Source organism: Molothrus aeneus, chromosome 32, assembly GCF_037042795.1.
Source record: "Molothrus aeneus isolate 106 chromosome 32, BPBGC_Maene_1.0, whole genome shotgun sequence".
Classification (NCBI taxonomy): Eukaryota; Metazoa; Chordata; class Aves; order Passeriformes; family Icteridae; genus Molothrus; species Molothrus aeneus.
In genome coordinates this window covers 1,809,292-1,835,986 of record NC_089677.1, presented here as the reverse complement: position 1 = coordinate 1,835,986, position 26,695 = coordinate 1,809,292, and the positions used below count along the sequence as shown (strand labels likewise).

The following is a 26,695-nucleotide window of genomic DNA, read 5'->3' as shown; positions in this document are numbered from 1 at the left end:
GTTCACCAAACTGGAATGTTGAGGGGACAAAAAAAGAAACTCTCTTGGTTTTCTGGTATTTTTGTTCTTCTTTTGCAATGCTTTGGTAGCAATGAGGCATTCTCTCCACAGACAATTTGGGCCAAGGGGTGTCTGTGTTTGTGCAGAGTCTTGGTAACATTGGCCTGAGTCCTGAAAGTTCAAGGAAGCAGTTTAATGTCCCTGGATTTTGATAGAAAAACTCAAATGCTTTTAAGTACCAAAGATCCAACAGCAGAATTTCAGCACAGGTAACGTGGCCTGGCAGCTGGTGGCCCTCTGCACAGGCAATGTGGATGGTCCATGTGGATGGACCTGGCTGTTAGAAATGTGGTTGTGGGACATTCCTGGCTTTTGGGCATCAGCTGCAGCAAAGGAAAGCAGCTCTGAGAACCAGAGCAGGATTCCCTGGTGCCTTCAGAAATGTTAGGTTGTATTGTTCATACATCCTCGGGATTAAGTGATTTAAGTAGATTTTTTGTGCTAATGAAATTTTCTTCTGACTCTAATCTGCAGAAACTGTGGGGGAATTTTTTCTTTCTCTGTAGCAAGAGGAAATTCTCCTTCTCCTATGTTCCTGCAGTTTGTTGTAGTTTGTCTGCAAAGACCACCTGGCCTGAGTGGGAGGTCTAGAAAATGAGCAGCCACAATGCACAGAACACATCTTTTATTCAGTAAGCAAGCAAGCACAGAAGTATAATGTGTAGTGCTTAATATTCATACAGTACTAAAAATATAAAAATAGAAATAAAATTTCACTGAAAGCATTTTCACTCACAAATATACAAGGAAAAGTGCTGTCAAGCCACATCATGCTACACCACTTGCCAGTGCTGAACTGACAGTTTCCCAACAGAACTGAAACACTAAAAACTAGTCCTTCCTCATAGTTTTTGGTGAGCCTGAACATTTGACTAGCAAAAAATGGGCCTCCTGCAGCTGAGAACCTAAAAAGCATAGATGTCATTACATAATAGAACAATAAAATAATTTGGGAGAGTACTGTAATGATAGTAGCCTCCTTCAGGCTGTTTGTGTAGAGACCAAAAAAAGATAAGAGAAATAAACTTGAATCCTGATTATAATCCAGATCAGTCATGGCTAACAATTCCTGGAACCTATTGTGCATGGATATTTGCGCAATACTCCCACCTGCTGGCATATCCATCAACTCTCTTCCTCGGATGCTGCAGTTCCCTTTGCCTGCTTTACACTGGCACAGATCTTCCCCTTAGGTCTGGTGGAGTCCAGGAGAACAACCCATAAGCAGTGCTAAGTGCCCTCAACATTTAGTGAAACTCGAGCTTTTTCAGCACCTTAACTTTTGGGGCTGCCCTTAAAGGGAGAAATTCACACAGCAAAGTGACACGGGTTGGAGACTGATTTTTCGGCAAAGTCCCTGCACCAGATTCCTGGCTTTTAAGCCCCATTTTGAGGGAGTGACCTAGAGCTGAGGGCTTAAGAATCTTCTATCTGCTGTCCCTGGGCATGGATCTGAACTGCCTCCATCAGCTGCCTCCACAGCTCTGAGCTGTGTCCATAAAGGCATGGATGGGATTTGGGATCAGGCTGACAATCACAGCTGTAAACCAGAACAAGCCCTGTCTCCCAGAGTGTGCCAGTGCACAGAACCTGCTCAAATCACACAGATAAGGGTGTGCAGAACCTAATGTGAACCCCACTTGGATTAGTTCCTATTTTGGAATGGGATTTATTTATACTTGGCTATACCTGCTATAAAAATAAATGTGACAATTAACCCCTGAGATCATTCTAGCATACTGTTTTGGCCTGTTACTTGTTTCCCTCAGAAATAAATTTTTATTTGGTTTACGGATGTTCATTTCGGTTCTAGTGACAAGCTTTTATAAAACACATTAAATAATCAATGTGGGGCTGAAAAGGTGTACATTCTAGTTGCATATATGATACATACCTTATACGTATATAATACATTCCATAACAGCTGAATGTTCTAGTATTGTCTGAGAAGTTCTTCCATGTGGACAGAGGACTTAAATACTAGAAGATAAACAGCTGTTCAGGATCAAAGATAATTGCATCTGATATGGTTTACTTAGATTGTTTTTCTTTCTTTAAATCTTATTACACATAATAGCTACAGTAGTTTGTCCAGCAGGTAATAAATGAATGCATAAAGCACTTCTAGCTATATCTGGATATCATATGCATGCATTTTTTATAAATAAAAATCGAAAGTGAGGTCACATTTTCCCATCTTCTGTTTATAAACTAAATCAAATTTCTCATTCATTGAAACAGTGAAGATGTCTTTCCATAGCCCAACTCGTCCTGAAACACAGAGAAAGAATACAGGTCAGAGAGTGGAAGTAACAGGACACCAAATACCTACAATTTAGTTGTGCTGGGCACCAAGTATCAGCTGTGAGATTCTGATCAGTCTGGGCTTTCTCTGAAAGCTTAATGAGACCTAAAGCTGTTCATTGTCTCACCCAGTTACTCTGGCACTACACTTGCAAAGCCTTCAAATAAAACACATCTTCAGCTGTACCAGCCCAGTGTCACACAGGAAGAATTCATATTTCTCTGAGACATTACTCTGGCCTTAATCAGAAATGAACAGAGATTTTGGGTTGGGTGCTCACTTAAATGTGGATTTCTTCTTTCAGTGCAAGCTATGGCTGTTTAATAATTCCAACAGCTAAGAACACAATTCAAAATCACCATGCCTCTGGCACCTACTGCTTAGAGAACTATCCAAAAGGTACAGAGAATGTGGGGTATAAAACTGACAACTGGAGTATAATATTTTCATTGCTAATTTCTATTATTTTGTGTCTAGAGATAAGTCCAACAGATGAATTTCCATTTCTCAACATGGAGATATTTGTTTGCTAAATACAAATTTCCATCTATGAAAGAGAACAAGTGCCATGTACTCAAGTTGAGCCACTGACACTTTAATTTTTTAACAGGAGCAATAGGAAGCTTTTGGGAGATGCAATATGGACACTGAGCACCTTCCTCATATGAATTAACCTATGGAACCCAACCAATGACATAACATAACCTGGTGACCCTGCTGAACCTACCAGCCAAAGGCAGGAGCCCCCTTAACAACTGTTTCAATGCAGCCCAAGATATATTTAACTCAAAGTCAGCCAGGGTTACTTGTGGTTGAATAAGCCTCATGGAATAACCAGACTGAGAGCCCCAATTCTCTTCTCATTTATGTTGGAGATAAAGACAAAATCCAGACTTGTTCAACTGGAATAAATGAAAGGAAAATTGGGACTGTGCTACCAGAGTTTCATCATAACAGCAAGAACAAAGCTACATGCAGGGAACTTAATTATGCATTTGATGCATAAGAAGAATACCCATTTAATTCAATTACCATTGCTTTTATGCAGAAACTATATAATTGAGACCAAAGACAAAACTGTCTGAAACATCTACATATTACTTATTAATCTGATGGTATAGCATGTGTGGCAAGGGCCATTTTATGAAAGCAGGGCTTTTGTAAAAATCCTGAAGGTATGAAAGGGTCCTGATTTCTTTTCGGGATCCAAAGACCAGAATAATCTGACACTGAAAATGCCATTTATTGTTTTCAACAATTTTCTCACATACTTTTAAAAGAATAAATTAAGAAAACACAATCATAAATATCTGATACTAACTTAAATCTTGCTCTGGCAACTATAACAGCACAAAGTACAGCATGAAACACAAAACCCTGTATTTCCCATTCAATAATGATAATAAAGTATTTTATTCCTTTGCTTGGTAAAAAAAAAATCCTTTAATTTCTGAGTCTCCCTAAAAACATGTACGGACAAATGACAAGTTCTACAAATGACATACATACACAGTGGATTGTTTTTAATAATTCTTTTCTTTTTTTACCATATCAATTGATAGCTTGTCAAAAAGTCACCCACCTGGTTTATGATTTGAATCATGCAACTGCGTAAATTATGATGTGATAAGAGTCAAATACAAGTAACATATCTAATCATTGTTCTGCTTTCACAGCAGTTCAGGGTTATCTTCAGAGTAAAGATCAATGTGCTAAAAGAAAAAAAATATGAAGAACTAAAATAAAGCAAAATAATAAAGTAAATGTAACTAATGACAAATTAAAATATTTGAAACAAATTACAATCAGCTGTCATGTCATTGCCACCATTCTTTGTCACAGAAACGAACAGAGAAGGAACAAAGCACTGCTAATGAAGCTACATTCTGGAGTAACAAAATATTGTAAAAGCCAAAGACAGCAAAGAAAAGAAATTCAAAATAAGGATATTTATACTAAAAAGCACACAGCAAACAAATGACGAAGTATCACATTAAGTGCTGCAGCTCCCTTCCTTCTCTATTACAACATGAGGGCCTTTTTCTGAAACATACGTAGACAGTAGAATTAAGAGGGTACATGTGGGCCAACAAGTAGAACACAACCCTGCTGTTTGTAAAGCCTTGCATCCACATGAGCACCTTAACCAAGGACTTGGGGATGTCCCAACCAAATGTGTGATAACTGAATAAATAACCAGCTAACACAGAATCAGTAGTCAAGAGGAACGGTAGTATTCGGCATTTTCATCAGAGATTTGAAAATAATTATAAAAATTGCAGCTGGTATAATTTGCCGATCACATGAAGGATGGCTGAAAGTGGTAGTATGGAAAGGGCTCCTATACACAGAAGAAGACCAAAGTATTCCTGTCATAACCGCTGAGTAAGGGACAATAACCTGCAAATTGCTTCCTCTGAGAAACTTTGTGGTGACGATAAACATGTGCTTCATGTGTGATGCTGTATCATAAAGTGCTGCTATGGGTGGAAAACAAGGGAAAGGTCCAAATAGAACTGGATTAAATTAGTGTATGAAGTGATTTTAGGTTAGGGTAAGGCATATGTAGGGGTAACATAGGAACTGACCATCTTGACTTGGTTGCCTCGTTTTTAAAAGTGATGTAGAGCAGCCCACAGAAAATAATCTGAGGGAGCCTAAATTCACTCTTATGTTTTTCAAAGGCAACTGAAAGGACTTGATTTCTTATCAAAGGATAGATGTATCAACAGATCACATGGCACCTGCAGGTTCTTAGAGAAAGAGTCTCATCAGAATAAACATCTGGAAGACAAACACATTTTAAACAGCTGAGTTAAGAAATTAAAATAAAAAGCTTATAAGGGACGCTGTGGTTCCTTGTAATTTTATGCCTTCCAAATAAGAAATATCTGCTATTCTTGAAAATCCTGATCTAATTAAACCCTAGGGCTCAGGTCAGGATGAACTGTGGGCTTTGGCATGCCAGAGGTCAGAAGGAGCAGAGCAGAGTTCTCAGCACAAGGAGCTGAATCCATCAAAGTGAGACAAACTCTCTGATGGAGTGGTTTGACATTACCCTGTTCATCTTGGATTCTTCCATCCTTTCCAGTCACTTCTACCTAACCTGATTTCAAAACAACCCAGCCCCCCAATTGCACCAACAATCAGCTCCCTCCCATCCTTTACATGGCAATATTTTGCCAGCATCTAACACACCCTGGGGATTGCTTGCAACTTCTCCAAGAAGAGTTTTGCTGTGGGTTTTAAACATACCCCTGCCAACAGGAAGAGCCTCTGCATTACAGCACTGATCAATGAGTTGATGGCAGTGTTCCACCATGGATTCCAACTGTGCTTTGTCATAAGAAACTCCTAAGAACCTCACCAGCTGCTCAACCATTGTCGCTAGGTCCTGCAAGAGACCATTTAAAACCTGGGTTACTTCACAATAATTAAAATCACATTTTTCATGAGTTTAAATATTGCAAAGTAAGTTATATCCTGGTGAGTGTGAAAAATAGAAGTGCAGAAGTTGCAGAAACACCACTGCATTGAAGTTTTGCCACCTTCCAATTTGCTGAAAAGAAACACATTCTGAACAATTAGAGTAAGACAGGCTGGCCGAAAGCATGGCCATGTAACCTTCAGATGCTGGAACAGGGAACAATTGAAAAGTAATTGTGATGCTTCCCACTTCAGGGAACACCCCACCCTGATCCCTTTGGAATACCAGTGCATTTCAGAGGATTTAAAAGTTACTTTGATTTTCACCTTAGTCAAATAACTGACTAAAAATGTTAGGAGAGCCCTTCTTCCTTTGTCAGTGTCTGGGACTGCATTCATGTAGATGGGAAGGATCTGGGGAGGTGGCCTCTGAGAATAACCATTAATTTACATCTCCAGAATTCCAGGGTTCCTCAGTATGAGTTGCAAGGACAAAATAGTAATACTTATCAGGAAGCAGAAGGATGCTGTGATGCCACCATCTGGTGAGCACAGTTAGGAATCCATTAATTATTCAAAACCATGGAATTGAAATGATTTTGACTAAACTTTATTTACTCTGATTGTATTACACCTTCTTTTAGAATCCCACTCCATCAGAAGGCTCAGTAAAGCTGGAATTATAATTTACCCAGCTTTATTGAGTCTTGTCCTGATTTCTTCTTCTTACAGGTTTAGAAACAGGAGCTGGGTTTTTCCTATGTTTGCATTAGTTGTCCAGTCAAATAAACATTCTGAAGTATTTTCATTAGCTGTCAAAAAGTTATTACTGCAACAAGAAATACATAGTATTTCCACTAGATTTCTGATTTGAGTGGATTTATTAGCCAGCATACTGTAAGGACTCAATAATTCTATCTACCTTATGCTACATGATCATACCCTCATTGTTTTCAGATTTGTTTTACAGAAATCAGTAAGAACAACCAAATAATTCCAATAAATGCCAAATACAGAGGACAAAATAGTGATTATATATTTTTCCCTCATTGATATGGCACATAGAGCAAGACATTTATTTTAAAAGAATGCCCAGGGCTGAGTGTAGCAAGTACTGAACAGTTTCACATCACTGCCTGCCCTGAAAGTAGTTCAGTGCCTATACATACAGGCAGACTCCCCAGTAAATTAATATGGATATGAAAATGTCTAAAGTCCATAGAAGCTACTGAAATTTTAAAGCCAGTGCTTTAAAAATGGTATCAGGCATTAGGGAGCCTAAATATGGACATAAGAATGTAATTTTGTGCTTTATGTATTAAAAACTAGGATACTAAATGTGATAAAAACACCATTTTGCTACATCTAACCTACCTTATGCATATCTTCATACTTGAGAAAAAGTACATTGGCATCCATGTGGTGTTCCCAAAACTCTTGCACATGCTCAAACCAGGAACCATACCCTACTGCAAAAACATTATGATTGGCATGAGGAAAATGAACACTTTGGTTATTAAGCTGTTTTCAGAAAGGAAAAAAAAAAAAAAAAAAAAAAAAGAAAAGAAATAACTGGAGTGGTTCATAGCCCCAGGAGAGCATCATCTCATTTTGACCCATGTAATGGGGGACCTAACCCTCCCCCCAAAGCTTTACTCATTTGTTTTCCAGTTCTCTGATTAAGTCCACATTTGCACTGATTTCAGTCAATTTATGTGTCTCTACCAGAGGTTCAGCCACTGGTACTTGGCATTTACAACCTCAAGAATCTCTTTTGTTGCCAGTATTACAAGACAACCCCTCAAGAAATGCATTCTACATTTTTCTCTGCTACCAGTGACTAAATTTCCTGTGCATTACAAACCTCCCATTTGTACAGTTATGGCCATGGAACATGCTGCGATGTTTTATTGGCTCTGGGAGGTCGTGATAAAGTCAGATGGCTGCTACAAGATAAAGAGACAAATAACTCTTGGGATACTTACAGAGAAAAGAGTACCCAACCTTTCTATCTTAGAAGACCTTCTAACGTGTCTTTTTTATGTCTCTGGTCTTGAAGTTCCTGATCAGGGGCTACAGGCAAACATTGCATTCCCAGGGAATGCAAATGGAAAACTGAAGGTGGGCTGGAGTGGGAGGAGAGCATTAATCCTGCTCAAGCTTGCAGGATAAGGAGCAGCAAAGGGGTTTTTAGGCCTGTTAAATAACCTCCCATTGGTAGGCTTTCCTTTTTTCTTCCCTTTGGTATTACACAGCTCCTTCAGCATCAACTCTCCTAAATTCCAGGTTTGCTGCTCTGGATCTACAGGAGATCCTGCTCTCAGAGTTCAAGGTACCTGGTGAATTCTCAGTGTCACATTAAGGTATCAGAGGAGATATTGCAGAGAAATAAAAGGCAGCAGGATTTTTTTTCTCTTCCTTAGCTAGAGTGTGGCAGTCTCTTGGTTATTATTCTCCTCACAGAGCTGCATTTTTCAGGCAGCAGCAGCCTGCAGCTGCCTTCTCATGGGGTCTCACTTGAGCTCACTGGTGCAGGCCGAGATAAGGCCCATGCAAACTAGAGAATTTTGTGTTAACTTCCAATGTATGAACCTTGAATTTTTGGCTGAAATTTAAATATTAAAGGAATTACCAGGAAAATAACCCCAAACCTGAGGACCAGAAACACTTGTGAGAAGTAGCTGATAGTGAGGCATAACTGAAATCAAATGATGCTGGGAGTATTCACCCCTTTTTACGAGGTACCTGGCAGCCTGAATACTGAATTTCAGAAGAGTACACCAGAGTTTTGCTCCGGTTTGGGTGGCAAAGTGCTGAATCCAGGGGGCCAAATACTGTAAGGCAAATATTTACAAAAAGCACGGCTCATAGTTTGCATGGACAAATCTCAATCCCCGCAGCGCTATCTGTAGCAACCTCCTTGCTGTATATGCAAAACAAATGCACCTTTATCCAGTTCACTTCTGTACTTGCAGAAGGAATGCAGAGATGAAAATAAATGTGTGCAGAGAGAACAGCTCCTTACACTTGTCATTCATAAACCTTCTGCAGAACTCCTGAAACGTTCCTCTGTAGCTCATGGTCCTTAGGGAGCGGTGGAACTGGTAATAAGACACCACCAGGTCTTTGGGATTTCGAGCCATGTATATTACCTGTGATGGGGGGAAAATCATCTTGTTGAAAGCTTTTTCCTCATCCCAAAGCACTGACACAACTGCTGCTAGCAGAGTCAAAACAAACATGAGCTCATTTTCACCTTTGAGTTGCCGTTGTGGAGGTCCGAAGGCAAAAACCGATAGGGCAGGTGGCTTTTGATGAGGCGAGGGGATGTCAGCTCCTAAAATAAAGCAGAGAGAATTGTTTCCCATTGACCACTGCTTCAGGGAACATCCTGAGCTGGCCTGAGCTGGCACACTTGAGGCCCTCTACTACACTGACTTCCATTCACAAATTCACTTCCTAAAATTAACAGGAGTTAGGGACTCAAAATCAGGTCAGGGAATTACATCTGGTTTTTAAATATCAAAAGGTTAGATAATGTGTTAGGGGTTTTGTCATATTGGGGTTTTATCCCTTTTGTTTCAAAGCATGTCCATTTGCAGGACCTTCTCAGAAAGAGAATATAACTGCTGAAGATTCTCAATATCAAAGTCACTTTATTTCCAGTGATGCCTCCACTAAAAATCCTTGAAAAAATACTAGAAGTTCTGAAAACATGACCCCTGACTTCTTCCAAATTTTACCCTTGCATTTTATTTTATCCTCAGAATTAGACCCAAATCTGAATGTGTGAACATCTTTCAAACAATATTTTTTTTTGTAATTTGATACAAAATTGTCTCATGACAGAAATCATGCTCTGCTATAAAAAATGGAATAAATCCATATTGAATCAAGCTGCTAGCACATGGCATAGATAAGAATGTGTAATCTCAAACTAAACCTCTTACTATTGCCACCACTGTTTTGCAGCAGGGTAGCACTGAAGTCTTGCTGGATTAGGCATCACAGATGAATAGGAAGAGCAATCTCTGACCTCTAAATACTCTCAGCCTAAAGTAGGTGGAAGCATGCCGTTGTCATTGACCACAAGCAGCTTAATTCTATCCCTGCCAGCCTCAGCTTGCTCAGTCCAAGCAGCACTGCAGCTGTTACCAGGATGGCCCTGTAGAGTTATCCTAATAATTCCAAGACATGCCTCTGTCAGAAGTGGCTGCAGCAAGAACAAGATCACACTTATGTGCCATACATCAAGGGATTCTTAATACTGCATGGAATTTCATGCAGGATATTCCAGACCCCTCAAGCTACACCCTACAGTGTCTGTAGAGAGCCAGGATCTGTGGATTTAAAGACTGAGATGTGTAAAGTCAGAGCAATGGGAATACAGATGCATGGATAGCTGCATTTTTAGTTACTCTTTTACAAATTCAGGGAAGGAATCAAAGCAAATTTGCCTCATTTGGCCAGCTCCCGTTTACATAAGCAGGAGAGGCCTGGAACTTTGATTCCCACTGGCAAGATATTTAGGACATGGAGACACATTTAAAGTATTAAACAGAACACAATGAAGCTTAATAAAAGCAATTTAAAATGACCTATTAGCACTTTGAATCATTGCAACATTCTAAACAAGTCCAGTGACGAGGACACAGGATGAAATGAAGTGAAAAACATGGAACTGAGGAAAAAGACACCCAAATGCTGAAGACTTTCTTTGCAATAAATTGTACCTTGATGATGTCCAGACCAGGCTGAGGATACTCTAGGACTGGAAGCTGCTCATCTATATTCATTAGTCCAATCTCATCTGGATCAGCTCCCTGACTCACTAGATACACCACTTCCTGCAGCAAGCCTGTGCCTGCACAAACCAAACAATGAGAGAGAACAGATTGTATTACAGTTCTTATCTAAACACAGCCATATGAAGGGAGACTAAACAGAGAAATAATGGCAACTTTTGTCCTCAACAGTCTGCTGTGAGCTAAGTCTATTACTACAGTTTTATTGTAGTATGTCAGCTCTCTTGGTCTTTTAAATACATGTAGATCTTCCATGCAAAAGACCTGAGATTTTTTTTTCTTCAGTAACAATTTAAATACACTTCTGTTTCCAAATCACTTAAGCTGTGAATTGCAAAGCATTTAACAAAAGGTTTTACCTCTGTAAATGTTACTTTGGCAAAACACTACTATTTCCATTTTAGGAACTAAAAATGAGGTGAACAGAGGTCATCCAAGTTCACAAAATGCATTAGTGGCTGTGCTGAGAGACCTTTATTCTAAATTGAAGGCAAGGCCCCTGTTATGCAATGATTTGAGAGTCTATTTATGCCTCCAGGTTATGGAGTGGATAAAGCCCCAAATACACCCATACATCAGTCACAAGCTTGAGAAACCTCAATTATGCATCTCTCCCCACTCTGAGGACATTTACAAAGCACCCATTAGATATCATGGCCAGTGATTGCACTTTGGAAAATTAATAGGTGCTTCAATTAGGGCTTTGGACAGGGAAACTATTCAAAATGACTTTACCTTCAGGCAGGTAGGGAACCCTCAAAACAGAGATATTTGACAGAGGGTTATGAAGAGAAAGGCTCTTGGTGAGATGGAGGAACAGAATGGGGAGAGACCACAATGAGCCAAGGGAGAGACCCCACAGTTCAGATGAAAAGATCCCAAGAGTGTGGGACACCCTGGAAACTGCAAAAGACAGACCCATTATTTAACCCATTATTAATTATTTACTGTGAGCAGTAAGGGAAATGAGACCAGGATTTATCCACTCTCTCGTGTTGCCTAAAGGAACAAGTAATGGTTCCAGAACTGGTTACAAAGCCCAAGCCTGCTCCTCCATCCCAGCCTGTGGAATGGTGAGCTGTAAACTCTGAGATCAATGACCATTTGAAAATAATTTGTGAGTTGCAAGTCACTTTCAACAGTCACTAGTTAATTCATGTTAACTAACAAGACTGTACACACAAACAGGCACCTTTGTGTATGTATGTTATACCAATCCTGTATGTTGTTCCAATAAAAAAAACAAAAATCAAAAAACCACCACCAAAATATAAGATCTAAAACACTACTGCATCATTATTCTGTTTATTTTTTAATCTGAGACAGAAACAATTAAGTGAGGCCAATGGTTGGAGTGAACACAGCCTGGATACAATGTGAAAGAACACACACCTCCAAGAATTGTCTTGGATAGCAAGCACTTCAAGATTCCACTGTTCCCTTACTGATTGATGGGTAAATTCAAAAGGACTGGGACATGAAAAAAAAAAAAAAAGACACTTTTATATTACCATCACCCACAGAGACAGTTGTCACACACTTAATACATGGCCCCCAAGGCCGTTCACTCCGCATTTTTAAGTTCAAGCATATATTTTATGCATTCAAATCAACATTCATACAGTACTTTAGTATCAGTCCTTGTGACTCTGAATGACCACAACCCTTGTTCTCATTAAATATTTATTCTGACCAGAAACACCCTGGTTCTCCATAATTTATTTCAGTATTTCCTATTCCACCTGCAAAGAGAAATGCTATCACAGCAGCCCTATTTTCATGAAATGAAAAGAATTAACTCTGTGGGGATACACAATAAACTATTTTTTCATTGCTCAGCTGCTCTCTAGGCAGAAAGCTGCCATGTCTATTGTGCCTCAATACAGAAAGGCTGCAGGGTTGAGGCAGAACCACACTGAACCTTCGGGAGGGCAGCACCAGCTCTCCACAAAGTCGACCAGAAAAGTTAAAAGTCAGGACAGGGAGCACAGCCCCCATGGGGAGCACCCCTTTACCTGGTTATGCCCAGAGACCTGTGACTGTGCACCAGACTTGGCTTGATTGCTGTCAAATCCATGGAGAACTGCAGAGGTGGGAAATTACGTATTTCCCATCCAAAGTGGGGGTTTTGGAAGCTCAAAAGTCTCCATCTAAAAGTGTTCCCACCAAAACCAGGGACACGCTGAAAGAGACATGCTGGGACTATCCAGTAGGCTGGAATTTCTCCTCCCTACACCTGCAGCAGGATCACTCATCTCGGTTTCCCTCAGCCATGATCTCTGTGCTAGTTTTCTCTTTTGTTAGTCACTGTATTTTTTCCCTGATTTTTTTAGCCTGATTTTTTCCCACATTAGCACTCAAGTTACTATGCTTCAGAATTTCAGGGTCTCAATGCAAATGAAAACTAGGGAATTAACTTTTGAGGGAACAGTGATTTTTTTTTAACTTGTCACCCTTAATCAATTATTATTTACCACACACACAAATTCCAAAACCTCCAGGTAAAAAATTTATCATTGACCTGGTTTCCTGTTTAAAAGAACAAATTAAAATATCACATGCCTAATTTTTTAAAAAGAAAAAAAATCTAAAAACTTTTATATGTATAATTAGATAGATATGACCTCTTCACATCTCTGCTAGGACTAAAACCCACTCAAATTAAATGTATCAGAGCTAAATGTTCTTTTGGTTTAGGAAGGATGACTTAACCTAGCAACAGGCAGTCCAAATTCCAGACCTGGCTGCTAGGGCAACATCTTCAACCCTGGGAACATCAGCTGGCTGAAAAGCCAAATAAGGTGGGATACTGTACCTATACAAAAAATGAAGAGCCCAAGCCTAGACCTGGGGTAGCAGAATTTATTAAAATGCCATAGTGTGATGGGATCTGAGTCTTCTGCTGCATCCCCACCTGTATGTAACACATACAGAAATTTGCCATTTGACTCAGCTGACTTAGTGATCTCTATGGAATTTTGCAAGAACCATCATTTTTAGGGATGGAAAGTAGGGTAAATTTCTGAAACTGAGATTATCAAAGGAGATTATGTGAATAATGCCAGCAATCCCAGTCTATCACAAAACATGGCCATATTTGAATGTCACAGAGCCTTTCTAACAAAAAGGAAAATTATGATACCTGTTGGACAGAAGAAAAAGGTGAGGCAAGCGAGAAGAGAAGAGAAGAGAAGAGAAGAAAAGAAAAGAAAAGAAAAGAAAAGAAAAGAAAAGAAAAGAAAAGAAAAGAAAAGAAAAGAAAAGAAAAGAAAAGAAAAGAAAAGCGTGCCTTTACATTTCTGGCCCTGCCAAGGCAATGGATGTTGTGCATCTCCAGTATCTTCACTGCTTCCTCCCTGTGCTGTTGAACACCTGCACATGTACATGCACATCTCACTTGGGATGGTACAGAAGGATAAACACAGTAGGATAATCATTGAAAAACAGGATTAACTGCCAGCCTTTGGATAGGAGAAACCGAATGCCACATTAATAAGTTCCCAGCAATTCTACCCTTTCTTTTTCTATCTGCAACATTTCATTCAGGAGGAAGACTGCTTACCCTGCTACCTCTAAGGTCATATTGCCAAAACAGACATGGAATTCATGAACACTTATCCAATTACAGCTAAAATGGAGGCAGTCTGCATCTGAGGAACTTCAGTGCAAAGTACCTGAGAAATGCTCTTCCTGACAAGCTCCTCTGCTATGTCAATAAAACGCCTCAGGAGAACAGAGTGTTCCAGTTTATCACACAATATCTGGAAAGAGAGGGGGTGGGAAACCGCTGTGAGAAGCTACTACCTGCCAGAATCTGCAGGTGTCTTTAGGAGACCTTTTAAAATTATCTGTGAGCCAGTATTTCTATACCCTGCATAACAGGAGTCTGCTGGTGAGGATGCACTGTTCTTTCCTGGGCTACTTAATGATGCACAGGAACCAGGACTCATTACAAATCCCACCACACCCCAGCAGTCCCTGTGACTGGGAACTCTTCCTTTGTGCCCTTTCCATGGCCAGTGCCTCAGCAGCAAGAGCTAAGTCAGACCAGGGCCACTCTGCCTCTGCTCCTCAGGAGCTGCTGCAGCAGCAGCCAGGCAGCACAGGGAAACAGACACGACTCGAAAACACCACAGCTACTCCTCCTACCTTCTGTGTGTTAGATGTTTTCAATGTCAAATTTAGTCACTGTGGAAGGGAGAAATGTTCTCTAGTGCAGATGTTCTCTGGCTTCTCTCAACTCTTTCTGGCCACTGGCACTCCTATGAAGTCACCAGATATCATAGATGTGTTCAAAGTGAAGTGGCAGATATAAAACCGTAAGATTTCCAGTGAAATTTCACTTCTCTAGGTGGTTTTTAAGGTAGTTTCTTTCAGTTTCTCCTTCTTATCAGCTAAGACAGGACAAAGCTGCAGCCTAAGGATGCAAAGGCCCTGGTATATTCCCTTTATTTGTTCCTTGTATGGAACCACATGGAAAATTAAAATAAAGAAATACTAATGCTAGTAATCTTACAACCCCAATTATCTGTACTTTGTTTGATCTGCCAGAGCTTGACCAAATTTTGGCTAATCCAGTGCAGCAGATCCATTATGACTCATAACTTTTTTATAGCATTGGTAGATGCAAGTGCTCATTAAAAGTGAGGGCTGCCAAAGCTGCCAGACTGGTCTGCAAGTGCTGTACAGCAGAGCCTCACACTGTTGTTCTAATTGCCTGCAAGCTCATTCCTCCTTGGCCAGTTGCAGTGTAAATCTTCAGGTCAGTATGACAGATTCATCCTCACCCTACAATACTGGAAGGAAAATTAGATTTTCCATTAGAAGAAAAAAAAAACATTTCCAAAACATTAAAGTATCTCCTCTTGAGGTCTATATGCTGAAGTTCTCCTACAAATTCGAATTCCACCTGGCTTACGAATAGAGGTTTTCATTAATGACTAGCGTTTTAAAAATAAAAATAATGTATATACCTTGATACCATATTTTCCAATTCTTCTGTTTTCCTAAATGAGACTGGGGATTCAGAATAAAGACTGAAATGGTGATTTTATATTGCCACACTATTTCTTTTGACTGACCAATTAAATATTTATCAGAGGGCCCAATTTTGAGAAAGGACTGATTACTCATCCTTTAAAACTAATGTCCCTCTTATATGGCCTAAATGCTGCACAGTCAATAGGTAACTGTCAAGGGAGTCTGTGGGACACAACAAGCCTGAATTCAGACCTTCTGAAAGGGGACAATTTAGGTAAGACTGGATTTAAAAGAAGTGCTAAATACACAACTTCCAGCAACATTCAGTAAGCACAGTATTAGATTTTTAGACTTCATAATCCATTTATTTTTCTTCTTGCAGCTACCAGCTTTTGAACCAAAATCAACAGGCTAAATTCTGCAGACATGGGTCCATTAATTCTGAGTTGTGTTTTGAGTATGTTTTGCCAGAGGCTATAAACAGCACACTATGAAACCCCATTCTATTTAGGAGGAAAACCTACTTTCTGTTTGCTAAAAATGCTGTCACCAAACTGTTTACACACACATATTATCCACAGAATTATTGCTATTATGTCCAATACAGTATCCTAAAGCACTGCTTTAATGAACTGGTTACAAAGCAGAGCTATTTTTGGCTAATGCATTAGTACTATTTTTTTTAAAGTGGCCTGAGTCGTGATTCTCCCTTACATTAGCACACTAACTACTCAACAGAGGACGGGATGAGAAGTGCACATCAACCACAGAGTGTCTGGGACTTGGCACTGACAGCTGGGGCAGCCTCACTCACACAGCCAGGCAGGCGGCCACTATTGCCCACACCAAACACCAGCCTGGAGCAAAACACCTCCTTTGGAGCATGCTGGGTCCTAAAACTGGAGCAACACTAGTAAATAAAACACACCAGGACCTGTTCTCTGGGAGATCTGTGGAACAGCCAAACCCACACCCACAGAGATCGATTCCCTGAAGAAGAGAGGCTCATCTGGCTCTTGCTGGCAGAGGTCTTTTGCTGAGGAGAGCTGGGGCAAAAAGCATTTATTTTCTATCCTTGTTAATAATCCACAACATCCTGACATGCTCTGCAGCAAGGGCTGAGTAAGTAGCATCCTAACAGCTCTAAGAACTGTGAGTCAGGTCTACAGATCTACTGTTAAAAACATCAACAGGCCAAAAATTTGCCTTCATTTTGCCTTCTGATTGAAGAGTCCTGATTTGTGTCTTCAAGTTTGTCCCTACATCCATGACTTCATCATATCCAGCTGTCCTGGATTTTGTCACAGGTCCTTCACTGACAGCTGCTACTGGCTGGTTACAGAAATCTCTTGGTATCAGATATTCAAAGGGAAAATGGTTTTACTCTTCTATGGAAGCTTTAGCTGGGCTGTCCATATCTGTGGATGTTCACCCTGTCTTGTACCAGGTGTCAACACTAATGGAGTAACTTCACACAAACTGCTCCAATCCACTTAAAATTAGATCTGCCAAATTAGCTGAAGGAGTTTCTACTTTTGGCATCAACTCATGTAGCAAATTTTGTGTGGGACAAATCGGAATGCGTCCACCCAAAATACTCTGCACATTGTTGTTCTACCAGGAATGATGGACAGCAGGCTAAGGGTACTAACAACCCTGCACTAGCACAGGCACCTTTAAAAGCAGATATCCTTGGGTTAATTTTTCTTCCAGTTTCTACTCACCAACCAAACATACTTCCATGGTAAAAGAGAGCACAACATCCGATAGACCAAAAAAACATAACATACAACATGCAGTAACGTAGAAATAACCAATAAGCCTGCTTGCTCTGACAGAATGACATTTCTCTTCCCCCTTTCCACATCCATTTAAGGCTGACCAGGTCTAAAGCCAACCCAGCACAGTAAGTTGTTAGCGCAGTTGTAGCCTGCCCTCTTGTATCCTCTGGCAGTTCCATTCTCCCATCTTTTTAGAACCCATATCAAGAAACATGCCTAAATTGCATAATACATTACCCCAGCAGGAGCTCATAATCTCCAGCTGAAATTCTTCCCACTGTGCCTTTGTTTTCACACACTGTACCAAGGACAACAATGCAGGAAAGAACTTTGCTGTGATGACAAGTCATTGGGTTTTAAAATCACACTCAAGGACTTCATTGCATCGAAAAGAACTGCAGAGTTACCCCTAGCTCCATTGATTTCTGGGACACTGTGTTCTCTTCTACAGTCATATTATGGTCTGTGAGTAAATACAGAGCTTCACAGCAAGCTCTGCTGACTGAGATAGGATAAGAAATCAGGGAACAACAGGGCACTTCTATTAGGCACTTGTGTTGAGGTAGATCTCATACCCTTGGCTGTGAACATACTCCTCTCCCCACATAATAATGTCAGATGTCTGTCATTACTCAAAAGGCAATTCTCTGCCTCAGCTTCAACCCCTTCCAGGAAAATTGTTAGGCAAAACCTGCCTACACACAATGTGCATTTGCACATATTAGGTGGTCAAGTTTCAAGAGAGCAGCACAGCAATAATATAATGTGAAACAGCTGCAGGTACAGGTTATACATTAAAAAAAACACAACCTGTCCAGTCAGCTATTGCTTGTCTAAGGTCAAGGAGTAATGCATTTTGTCCCACACAGAACCCCACTCAAGTTATAGCTGCACTAAGCAAAACCATTCTTCTCAAGGTACCTATGTCCCCCCCACTAGCTGGACTGCAGTTTTAAGCCAGCAACAACCCTTTCCATTGCTGCTCTTCAGAATCAGAAATGGAAAGAGATCTGTTTGGGAGTATAAAAGGGGATCAGCCAACCGATATATCATGGGGTGGATGCCTAAAGATTTTAGCTTTTTTATACATTTTTCATATATTCATAGCTTTGTGGACTGATAATACATGGTTATATAGCTCCTGGTATTTTTCCTACCCTTTATCTTAGATTTTAGAGTAATAAGGTGATCTTCTAAAACATTCCTGAAAGACTGATTTTCAATAAGGGAACCTTCAAGGACATTTTGTTTTCCAAATGTCAGCCCTGAACCAATTCTAATGGGACAGAACCTGGGGGAAAACTACCTAACCAACTGCTCTTCTAATTGGATAGTATTTGTTAGATATCATCATTTGTGAAACTTATAAAAATTATGGAAATCTGATGCAGGGTGTGCCCATAACCATGGGGAAACCTGTAAGCTTCCAATAAAGACCTGCTTTTTTATTTTATCATTTTAATACTTTTACAAGGTTTTTCCCTTTCAGGCAACAGATTTACAGTGCTGCAGCAAAATGGTTGAAGAGAAGATACTTTTTCTGACAGAAAGCACTGGTGATCCCATATAAGCAGTGACATTGATCATTATTAATGTGCATTTCAGCTCTGCATGCAGAGAGCAATCCAGCTTCAGCAATGCCTGTAGCTGTTCTGTGTTACTTTGGCAATCCTGACCAGCAGTAAACAGGCTTTGGACTGCATGATTAAGCTGTGTTTCTCATGGCCTTGTGTCAACAGGTGGCCAAGGGGCCAATGGCACCTGGGCTGTGCCAGCCATGGTGTGGCAGCAGAGCCAGGGCAGTGACTGTCCCCTGGGCTGGCACTGCTGGGGCCACACCTCAAATCCTGGGGCACTTCTGGGAACCTCAGGACAAGAAATGGACATTGAGGGGCTGGAGTGTGTCCAGAGACGGGAACGGAGCTGGGGAAGGGGCTGGAGCACCAGGAGGGGCTGAGAGAGCTGGGGGGGCTCAGCCTGGAGAAAAGGAGGCTCAGGGGGGTCCTTCTGGCTCTGCACAACTCCCTGACAGGAAAAAAATATATATGGTAGGTGACATCTGTTTGCCCATGAGAACTGTTTACCATTATATATGAAAAATTATAAGAAACACACCCAGTGGAAAACACAGACAAAAAGATAATATGATTTATCCCTGGTCACAGAATCTGCAGCCACGAAGTCACATTGCATGCCCAGTGTCCCAATGCTTGTATCACTTCTAAAGCAGCATTTTTGAGACAAAACAGGGTCGTTCCTTTCCCTCAGCATGGGGTATTTGAGAGGTTCCGTGTGTACAGTTCATGCCTCCACTGCACCCAACAAAAGAAAAACCTTCATTTAATTAGACTGCCTAATAAGAATTAAAAAATTAAGCACTTTGCTTCCTTTCATTAATATCTTTACTGTGACAAATGAACATTAACATGAAATGAGAATGACTGGCAGGTGGGTCTGGCTGATCTACATAATTTTCTAATTCTTTAGTTTTTGAGGTCATTATCATTTAATACAATCAAAAATGATTTCACATGTTCAGAATACACTTTTTACCCACTTTACACTTTTCTTTTTTTTTTCCTATGCTTGTTTACAAAAAAAAAAAGGTTGAGTTTTGCACTACTTAAGAGCAGGGAAGCAATTATGCAGCATTTGCAAAAGACCCAGCAAAACCTATTAAATAACTGGAGAATTCTTCGTCTTCTGAACCATTTGTTCTGCCTCTAGTAACATCTCTTCACTGGTTTGATAAAAGGGTCATGAGAGAAACACTGCTATCTGGATAATAAAAGGAGTTTCCCTTAACCACAGATATTTTTTTTCTGCTTTTATTTCAAGTTTGAGACATAAAAGGACCTATCCAATTCTACTCACATTGAAATCAAGTCAAATGCATCAGTGGCAAACTAGACATTGTCTTCAATTACTTATTTTTTGATAGTTTTATTTATAATTTCTTAACCTAGCAGCATTTAAGAGTGAGTCAATACCTGAAGGTATTTTGAGCTATATATAAATAAAAAGATAGACCCATTTCAGAAGGACTTTCAAAGCACAGGAACCCAGAGGCTCTAACCCCCAAAAATATTAATCTACCAGAGTCACTTTCTGCACCTGAATGGAGTGAGTTTAGGCAGTGGAATATTTACTCTTCTCAGTGGTGGAGGGAACACAATTTCAGTCATCAAGAACATGAAATCAGATTCAAATGTAGATCCTGTCCATCAGTTCCTAAAGAGACAGCTCACAAAGCATATCTCTACACACAATGCAGTTTGCTCTTTCCTTCCTGTTTGAAAAAGAATTCCATTCATTCTAGCCAGCTGGTATGGGAATTGATGCACATTCATCTGTCATTAAAACAGAACAACATCTGAGCTTTATATATTGCTTAAAGAAACCAAATAACTGCGATGTTACTGTCAGAGAGAAAAAGTTACATGCTCTATTCTGGTTTTAAAGGTATCAACTCGCTCATCCAGATTCATGAAACGAACAGAGGTTTCTCATCATTCCATGTCACAGAGCATAATATTGCTTCAAAAACCAGAGGTGAAAGAAAAAAATCCCAAATGTATTTTGTGTAAAAAATTGATTTTAAGCCACCCTCATGATTTCTCAAGGCATGCCTCTGGGCCAGCAACATTTGCATTAATTCTCTAAATGAAAATGGTTTAAGACCAAAGCAACAAAATTCTGCAGAGGCTATAGCACTATAAATCCAGCACTGCAGAATCTGGCTCTTTTGCAACTGCAAAGCTGTTGTTTAAAATAATGCCAACAAAACTGCTGGGAGAAGTTCCATATGAGAACACTTGAAATTAAGGCAAGTCAATTAATTTAACACATGCGGATGGATGCTTGCGTCCCCTGAGGAGCCTTTGCTACAAAGGCCACTCAGACCTGCCATTAGGAGGGAAACCTCTGCAATCCACCGCAGCTGCCACACGTCCCTCTGACAGCTCCCAGCCGAGCCTCCCACAGCTCAGGAACATCCTTGGGCAACCCTTCAGCCTGATTCTCCTCTCAGTTATGACTGTGCAAATCAGGACTGACTGTCAGCAGTGTTTGACCTGTGCCCATCTGGGTATCTGCAGCCACAGGAACTTAGTCAAGCAATAATACTCTGTATATTGAATAATAAGACTGTTACTGTGAAATACAGTAATACCAATCTCACCTGGAAATATAGCCTCATTTCCAGGAGATTTTTACAGTCTGTGGAAAATATGAAAAGTAAGATTGAACAAGATAAACAAAGAAAGATTTTGGCATACTTACTTGGTACATTTTCTTTGTAATGTATTTCTTTATTCAAGATTTTGCCAATCTGTTTTATAACATGGTCCCACAGACAGCTAAGGCTCATTGGAAGGGGAAGAAACAAGAGGCCAAAGATAAGGAATTCTTAAACCAACTTCATATCCAAAGAAAAAGCATGTATGTCTACATCTCAAATGGTTCAAGCCTCTCTGCCTTAAGTGCAGCAACTTTTGAGTGCTGAGTCTAATCAAACAATATTTTAGATGTTGATAAGCTGAAGTCTATCACTTTTACTGGGGAATCAGACAAAGAGGAAAACTGCTGATTATATTGTGCCCACTGTATCCCACAGTTTAACAGTTGTCCCTGCCATAGCTGTAATGGTCAATGCATCAAACGACTCTTTCCCTGTAACAGAAGAAAACCTCAGGGCACACAGAGTCCCCGCATGGGAAGAACATAACAAGGACTATGAGCTGAGGGAAATGGGCCATGGAAGAATGCAGAGAGACTGTAAGGGAGGGGAAGGACAGAGCTCCTCCATGAGCCAAGGAAGGGACTGGCACATCCTGGTGACCCAGCAAGAGGGAGTGTTGGATTCAGGAGTGCTAGAAATAGGAGAATAAAAGAGATGTGCACACAGTGGGAGAGGCACACAGAACAGGAGGAGAACTGAGAACCTCTCCATGCACACAATGCACTGCCAGAGGCATGACCTGTACACACAGAACCTCTCAAACACATTACAAAATGGACAACTCAAACTGACTTTCCCCGATTCATTTCACGTAACACCAGAGTGAGTGTGAAAGAATTCCAAAGAGGAGAACTCAGTAAATACACACACATAAAAGCTGTCCTTGGAATGACCCACAAAATCACTGCTGGCAATTCATTAAGGCAAAGGTCTAGAGCCATCATATTCCCTAGCAGCCAAAGGGTAGTTACAAAAATCCAGTGCTACAAGGGAAATTGAGAATCTATAGAAAGACACCCCCAGATAGGTAAGGCCATAGGCAACATTTGCTCTTTTCACCTGTTGTCTGGCACCAAATGCAAGTTCTCATGAACTGGCTGGACTTGAAGCTGATATTTGCTCAATAATTGACATTTTTCCACACAGAACTCCAAAAACTTATTTGGCAAAATAATCACCATGGGAGAGAGTGCTTCATTATTAATGTAAACAGCTCACTTTCTCAAATTACCAGTTTTGCAAAAGGCATGAACTTGTGGGTTTTGACCTGAGAAGACCGAGTACACATCCATTTAGAACACACACAAGATGGTATGAAGGGAGCTGCTGTGCACCACTTCTGAGCAAGGACATGGACAGATCACGTCCAGCCAGGGGGACACTCTAAGATACAATAAAACACTGAGTGAACCTGAACCAAACACTACACTTTAGGGACTGATTTAATTCCACTGAAATCACTGATGTTAGCAAACAGCTAACCTGGCTCTCAGCATGGTGACAAAGGGAATACCATGGAAAAGTTTGCTTCTCCATAAATTCTGTAGCTTAAGCTCACAGATGAGAATTTTAATTTTCAAGTAGGGCACAGGAAATCCACAGGATGAGAGGGTTCAGCTCAAGTTGTGGCAGAGGCACAGTGCTCCCTATAAACAGTGCCTCTGTATCTTATCTGTGGTGTGAGCTCCAGTTATTTCACACTATAGAGAACAGCATTCTGGTTTACATTTCTCCTGCAAATCTGTGTGTCCCACTCAGCCTGCCCACTCTAGACAACAAAGTTATGTGGAAGATGAAACTTTTGACTTCATTTCTTCAGTAGCACACCCGATTTTAAATTATGCATCATGATAAAAAAGGTTTTCTATAATTACAGTACTCCCATATGCACAAACATAGACACACATTCATATATCTGAGTCTCTGGGTTTTAGGCATAAAGTTTCTCATAGTCCAGAAGCTCCCAAAAGCTGTTACCATTGATTGGGCACAGGTGTTAAGAATAATTAAAGATATAAGAGATATCATTATTCAGCCATCCCTCAGTGGAAATCACATTAAAGCAGAGTCACTTTCCATTAGGCTTATTACATTACTGCCAGTAAGGCCACTGGTACATTTGATTTTCAACCATTATTGGAACAGCTTCTTCCTGGGTCACTCCCAATTTACCAATAACTGTAACTATTTCCAAGCACCGCCTCCATTTCACATGTTTGGAGCTGCACTATTCCTGCAGTGTACAGTGTCTTCCAAATGGCTTCCAGACCACTCCACCAGTCCCTGGGACAGCTGAAGCAGTCCTGGCCACTTGTGGATTTTCATTGCCAAATAAGCCACCATATGGTCAATAGCTACTGCTGAAGCCTTCTGCTTGCAGCCACAGGCTCTGGCCTCTCACACATCCAGCAAACAGACTTTTTTGGGTATTTTCCACAGTTTGAGCAGATGGAGAGCTGCTGCTACACTGAACAAAGCTGATTTCCTTAGGAACAAGAAAAAAGTTTTCTGTTGGACCTATTTGACATTGGTGCATTTTTCTTTCTTGAACTATTATTCAAACACAATTTATTCACAGAAACTAGTAAAGTGGTCCCAGCCATGTTCTACCTCTGAATGTTACCAGAACAAGCGGAAGAGAGGCAGCAAGATGAAGTTGGAGTTTAGATAATGGGCTTCTGGATTTATTTCCTGGCTTTGCTGTAGACTTTCTGCATGACCTTGGCTTAATCAGTGGGAACCATCCTAGGGAAGCCCAGTTTCTGCTGCTATGCCTGTCCCTAGCCAGCAGCCCCTCTGAAGCCCTAAATAAGCTGTAAGCCACACAGGAGCAGCTGACAAAACAAACTTCCAAGGGTCTTGGTAGACTTTGGGCTACAAGAAGGTGGAGCTTGAAGATGCTATTATTGTCCAGAGCCTATTCCCTCAACAATGACATCAGATTACTCGCCACCCAAGCATTCTCTTTCCTGGCAAATAAAATCCTATTTTGATCTCAAGGCTGCTCCTCCAGCTCATCCACACAATATTGCACCTTCTCCATATCTCACCCATCTCCTCCTTCTCCCATTGACTGCCAGTAAATCCTCTTGCAGCATGTCCATTTTCTAAGTGGGCAGCTCCCTGTTACTGGGGCCCCAAAAGATCAAATATTATGTTGCTATATGCACAAACCAGCAAATTAAATATGATTATGCAAGCTGGCTTTCCACAGCCAACTGTCTAGCCATCAAAACTAAGCTACTGCCAGCTATTAATGATATTGTGGCTGGCTGAGATTGGCTGAAGATATTTAACAAGATGCCACTATGAAATTGGGGTGCAAATCTAACACAGGAACACTGTAGCCTCAGATTCTCAAAACTGAAATCCTAAACCACAAAGAATTTAACAGAGTTGGTGCTGCATGCAACATATAAATCTTGAAGAAGACAATTTAAAAGAACAGTTTGAAAGTTGCTGTCTATTCCTAATCCTAGTATTTTGAGGGCCATCCATCTTCACATTTTCCCTTATCTAATGGATTATCTATAAAGGTCTTGCCAGTTTTTAAGAGCATAGTTAGCAACAAGATATAAAAAAATGTAAAGACAAATGTTTGAAACTGCTTGAGAAATTATAAAAGCATAATAGATGCTACTTTGTAGAAATGTGCATGCTTGAAGCAGCACACCAGGAAATTGAAAAGCATTAGCCATTCACACAACAAACAATGAAGTAAGTGAGAAACCTACAATACTGAAACATCGTATTACAAGGACATTTACAGAGCTGACATCTGTTTTCTCCAGTGGACTTCGGATTTCCTAGAAAGAGATCATCTCATTGTCAGGAAAAAAGTCACTCGAGAATGCACTCACAAAACAGTTTATCTGATTTTATCAGGTGGGGTACAAAGCTCCCATATTGTCTGTCTCTTTGCAGACAGCACTACATCCATGAAAAATATCTTTAAATATTTTTGCTTGGAAACGGAGAGAATAAAAAAATCAAGAAATACAGCGTTACAAGCAGACACCCAAACGGTGTGCAACAGCCAAAGGAAGCATTTACTGGACAAAACATTCACTTGTACTGTGACCAGGGGGCCTTTCTGGTGATTCAGACAGTGCAGGAAGAACGTACTTGGAGCACATGTTCTCCCAGAAGGATCAGGGCAGCCGACTCGGGAGCGCAGCACGGAGGGAAGGCTGTGGAGCAGACAGCGAACCTGTGCACCACGCAGATATTTGCAGTGATGCCATAGCCCTTCCCCGTTCGACATCTTTGCTGAGCGAGATTTCCCTCGCCCGGAGCGGCACCGCGGCACTCCAGCGGTTCGGGACCAGCCCGGCGGGGTCCCGGGGCAGCGCTGGGCCCGCGTGTACCCACCCCCCGTGAGTCCCCACAGGGCCCCGACCCCTCTCCGTGCCCGGGACAGGCTCTCAACTCTGCAGAGCTGCGGGGGCTGCCGGGCGCAGAGCACCACACCTGGCCACAGGGCACCATCCCCGGACACCGGACACCATCCCCGGATCCAGGACAGAGTCTCTGGATCCAGGACACCATCCCAAGGGTACCATCCTTGGACACAGGGCACTGCATCATCCCCGGCCCCAGGGCTCCATCCCCGGATACAGGGTACCATCCTTGGATACAGGGCACCGTCCCCGGGCACACCCGCGGTGGAGAACAGGCTCAGGCCTCGCTCCCACATCCCGCGGGGGCGGCCGGGGCACCTCCAGCCCCCGCTCCCGGCCCCGGCGGCCCGGCCAGCGGGGAGAGGAGGAGGAGCTGCCCCCACCAGCCGCGGCAGCCCCGGCCCGCCCGCCCGCCCGCCTACCTGATTTGGGATAGGTGACGATCCAGACGTCGCTGTCCCTCACCGGGAAATTGGCGATCTCCTCCATCTTCCCGCGGCAGAACGGCGGCAGCCGCACCCCATTGTACTCGAAGTACTTGCTCTCGAACTCGCAGGGCGTGCTGGGGGTCTCGGCCTCGCTCTCCGCCATCCTCTTCCCTGCGGGCCGCGGGGGAGGCCGAGGGGCGCGGGCCGCGGGCGCTCCGGCGGCAGGGAGGGAGGGAGGGACGGATGGAGGGACGGAGGTGGGGAGGGAGG

At 41.5% G+C, this 26,695-nt stretch overlaps 1 protein-coding gene across 1 annotated transcript; it reads right to left on the bottom strand.

The window, feature by feature from the left end:
- Nucleotides 1-670: 670 nt before the first annotated feature.
- Nucleotides 671-26,695, bottom strand: SULT4A1 (sulfotransferase family 4A member 1). The gene is made up of 7 exons (XM_066568406.1): nucleotides 26,420-26,695; nucleotides 10,525-10,655; nucleotides 9,048-9,128; nucleotides 8,817-8,943; nucleotides 7,166-7,260; nucleotides 5,621-5,759; nucleotides 671-2,331 (listed from the first exon to the last, which is right to left on the bottom strand). The coding sequence occupies exons 1-7, from the start codon at nucleotides 26,586-26,588 to the stop codon at nucleotides 2,219-2,221; spliced, it is 855 nt and encodes a 284-aa protein (XP_066424503.1). The 5' UTR covers nucleotides 26,589-26,695; the 3' UTR covers nucleotides 671-2,218.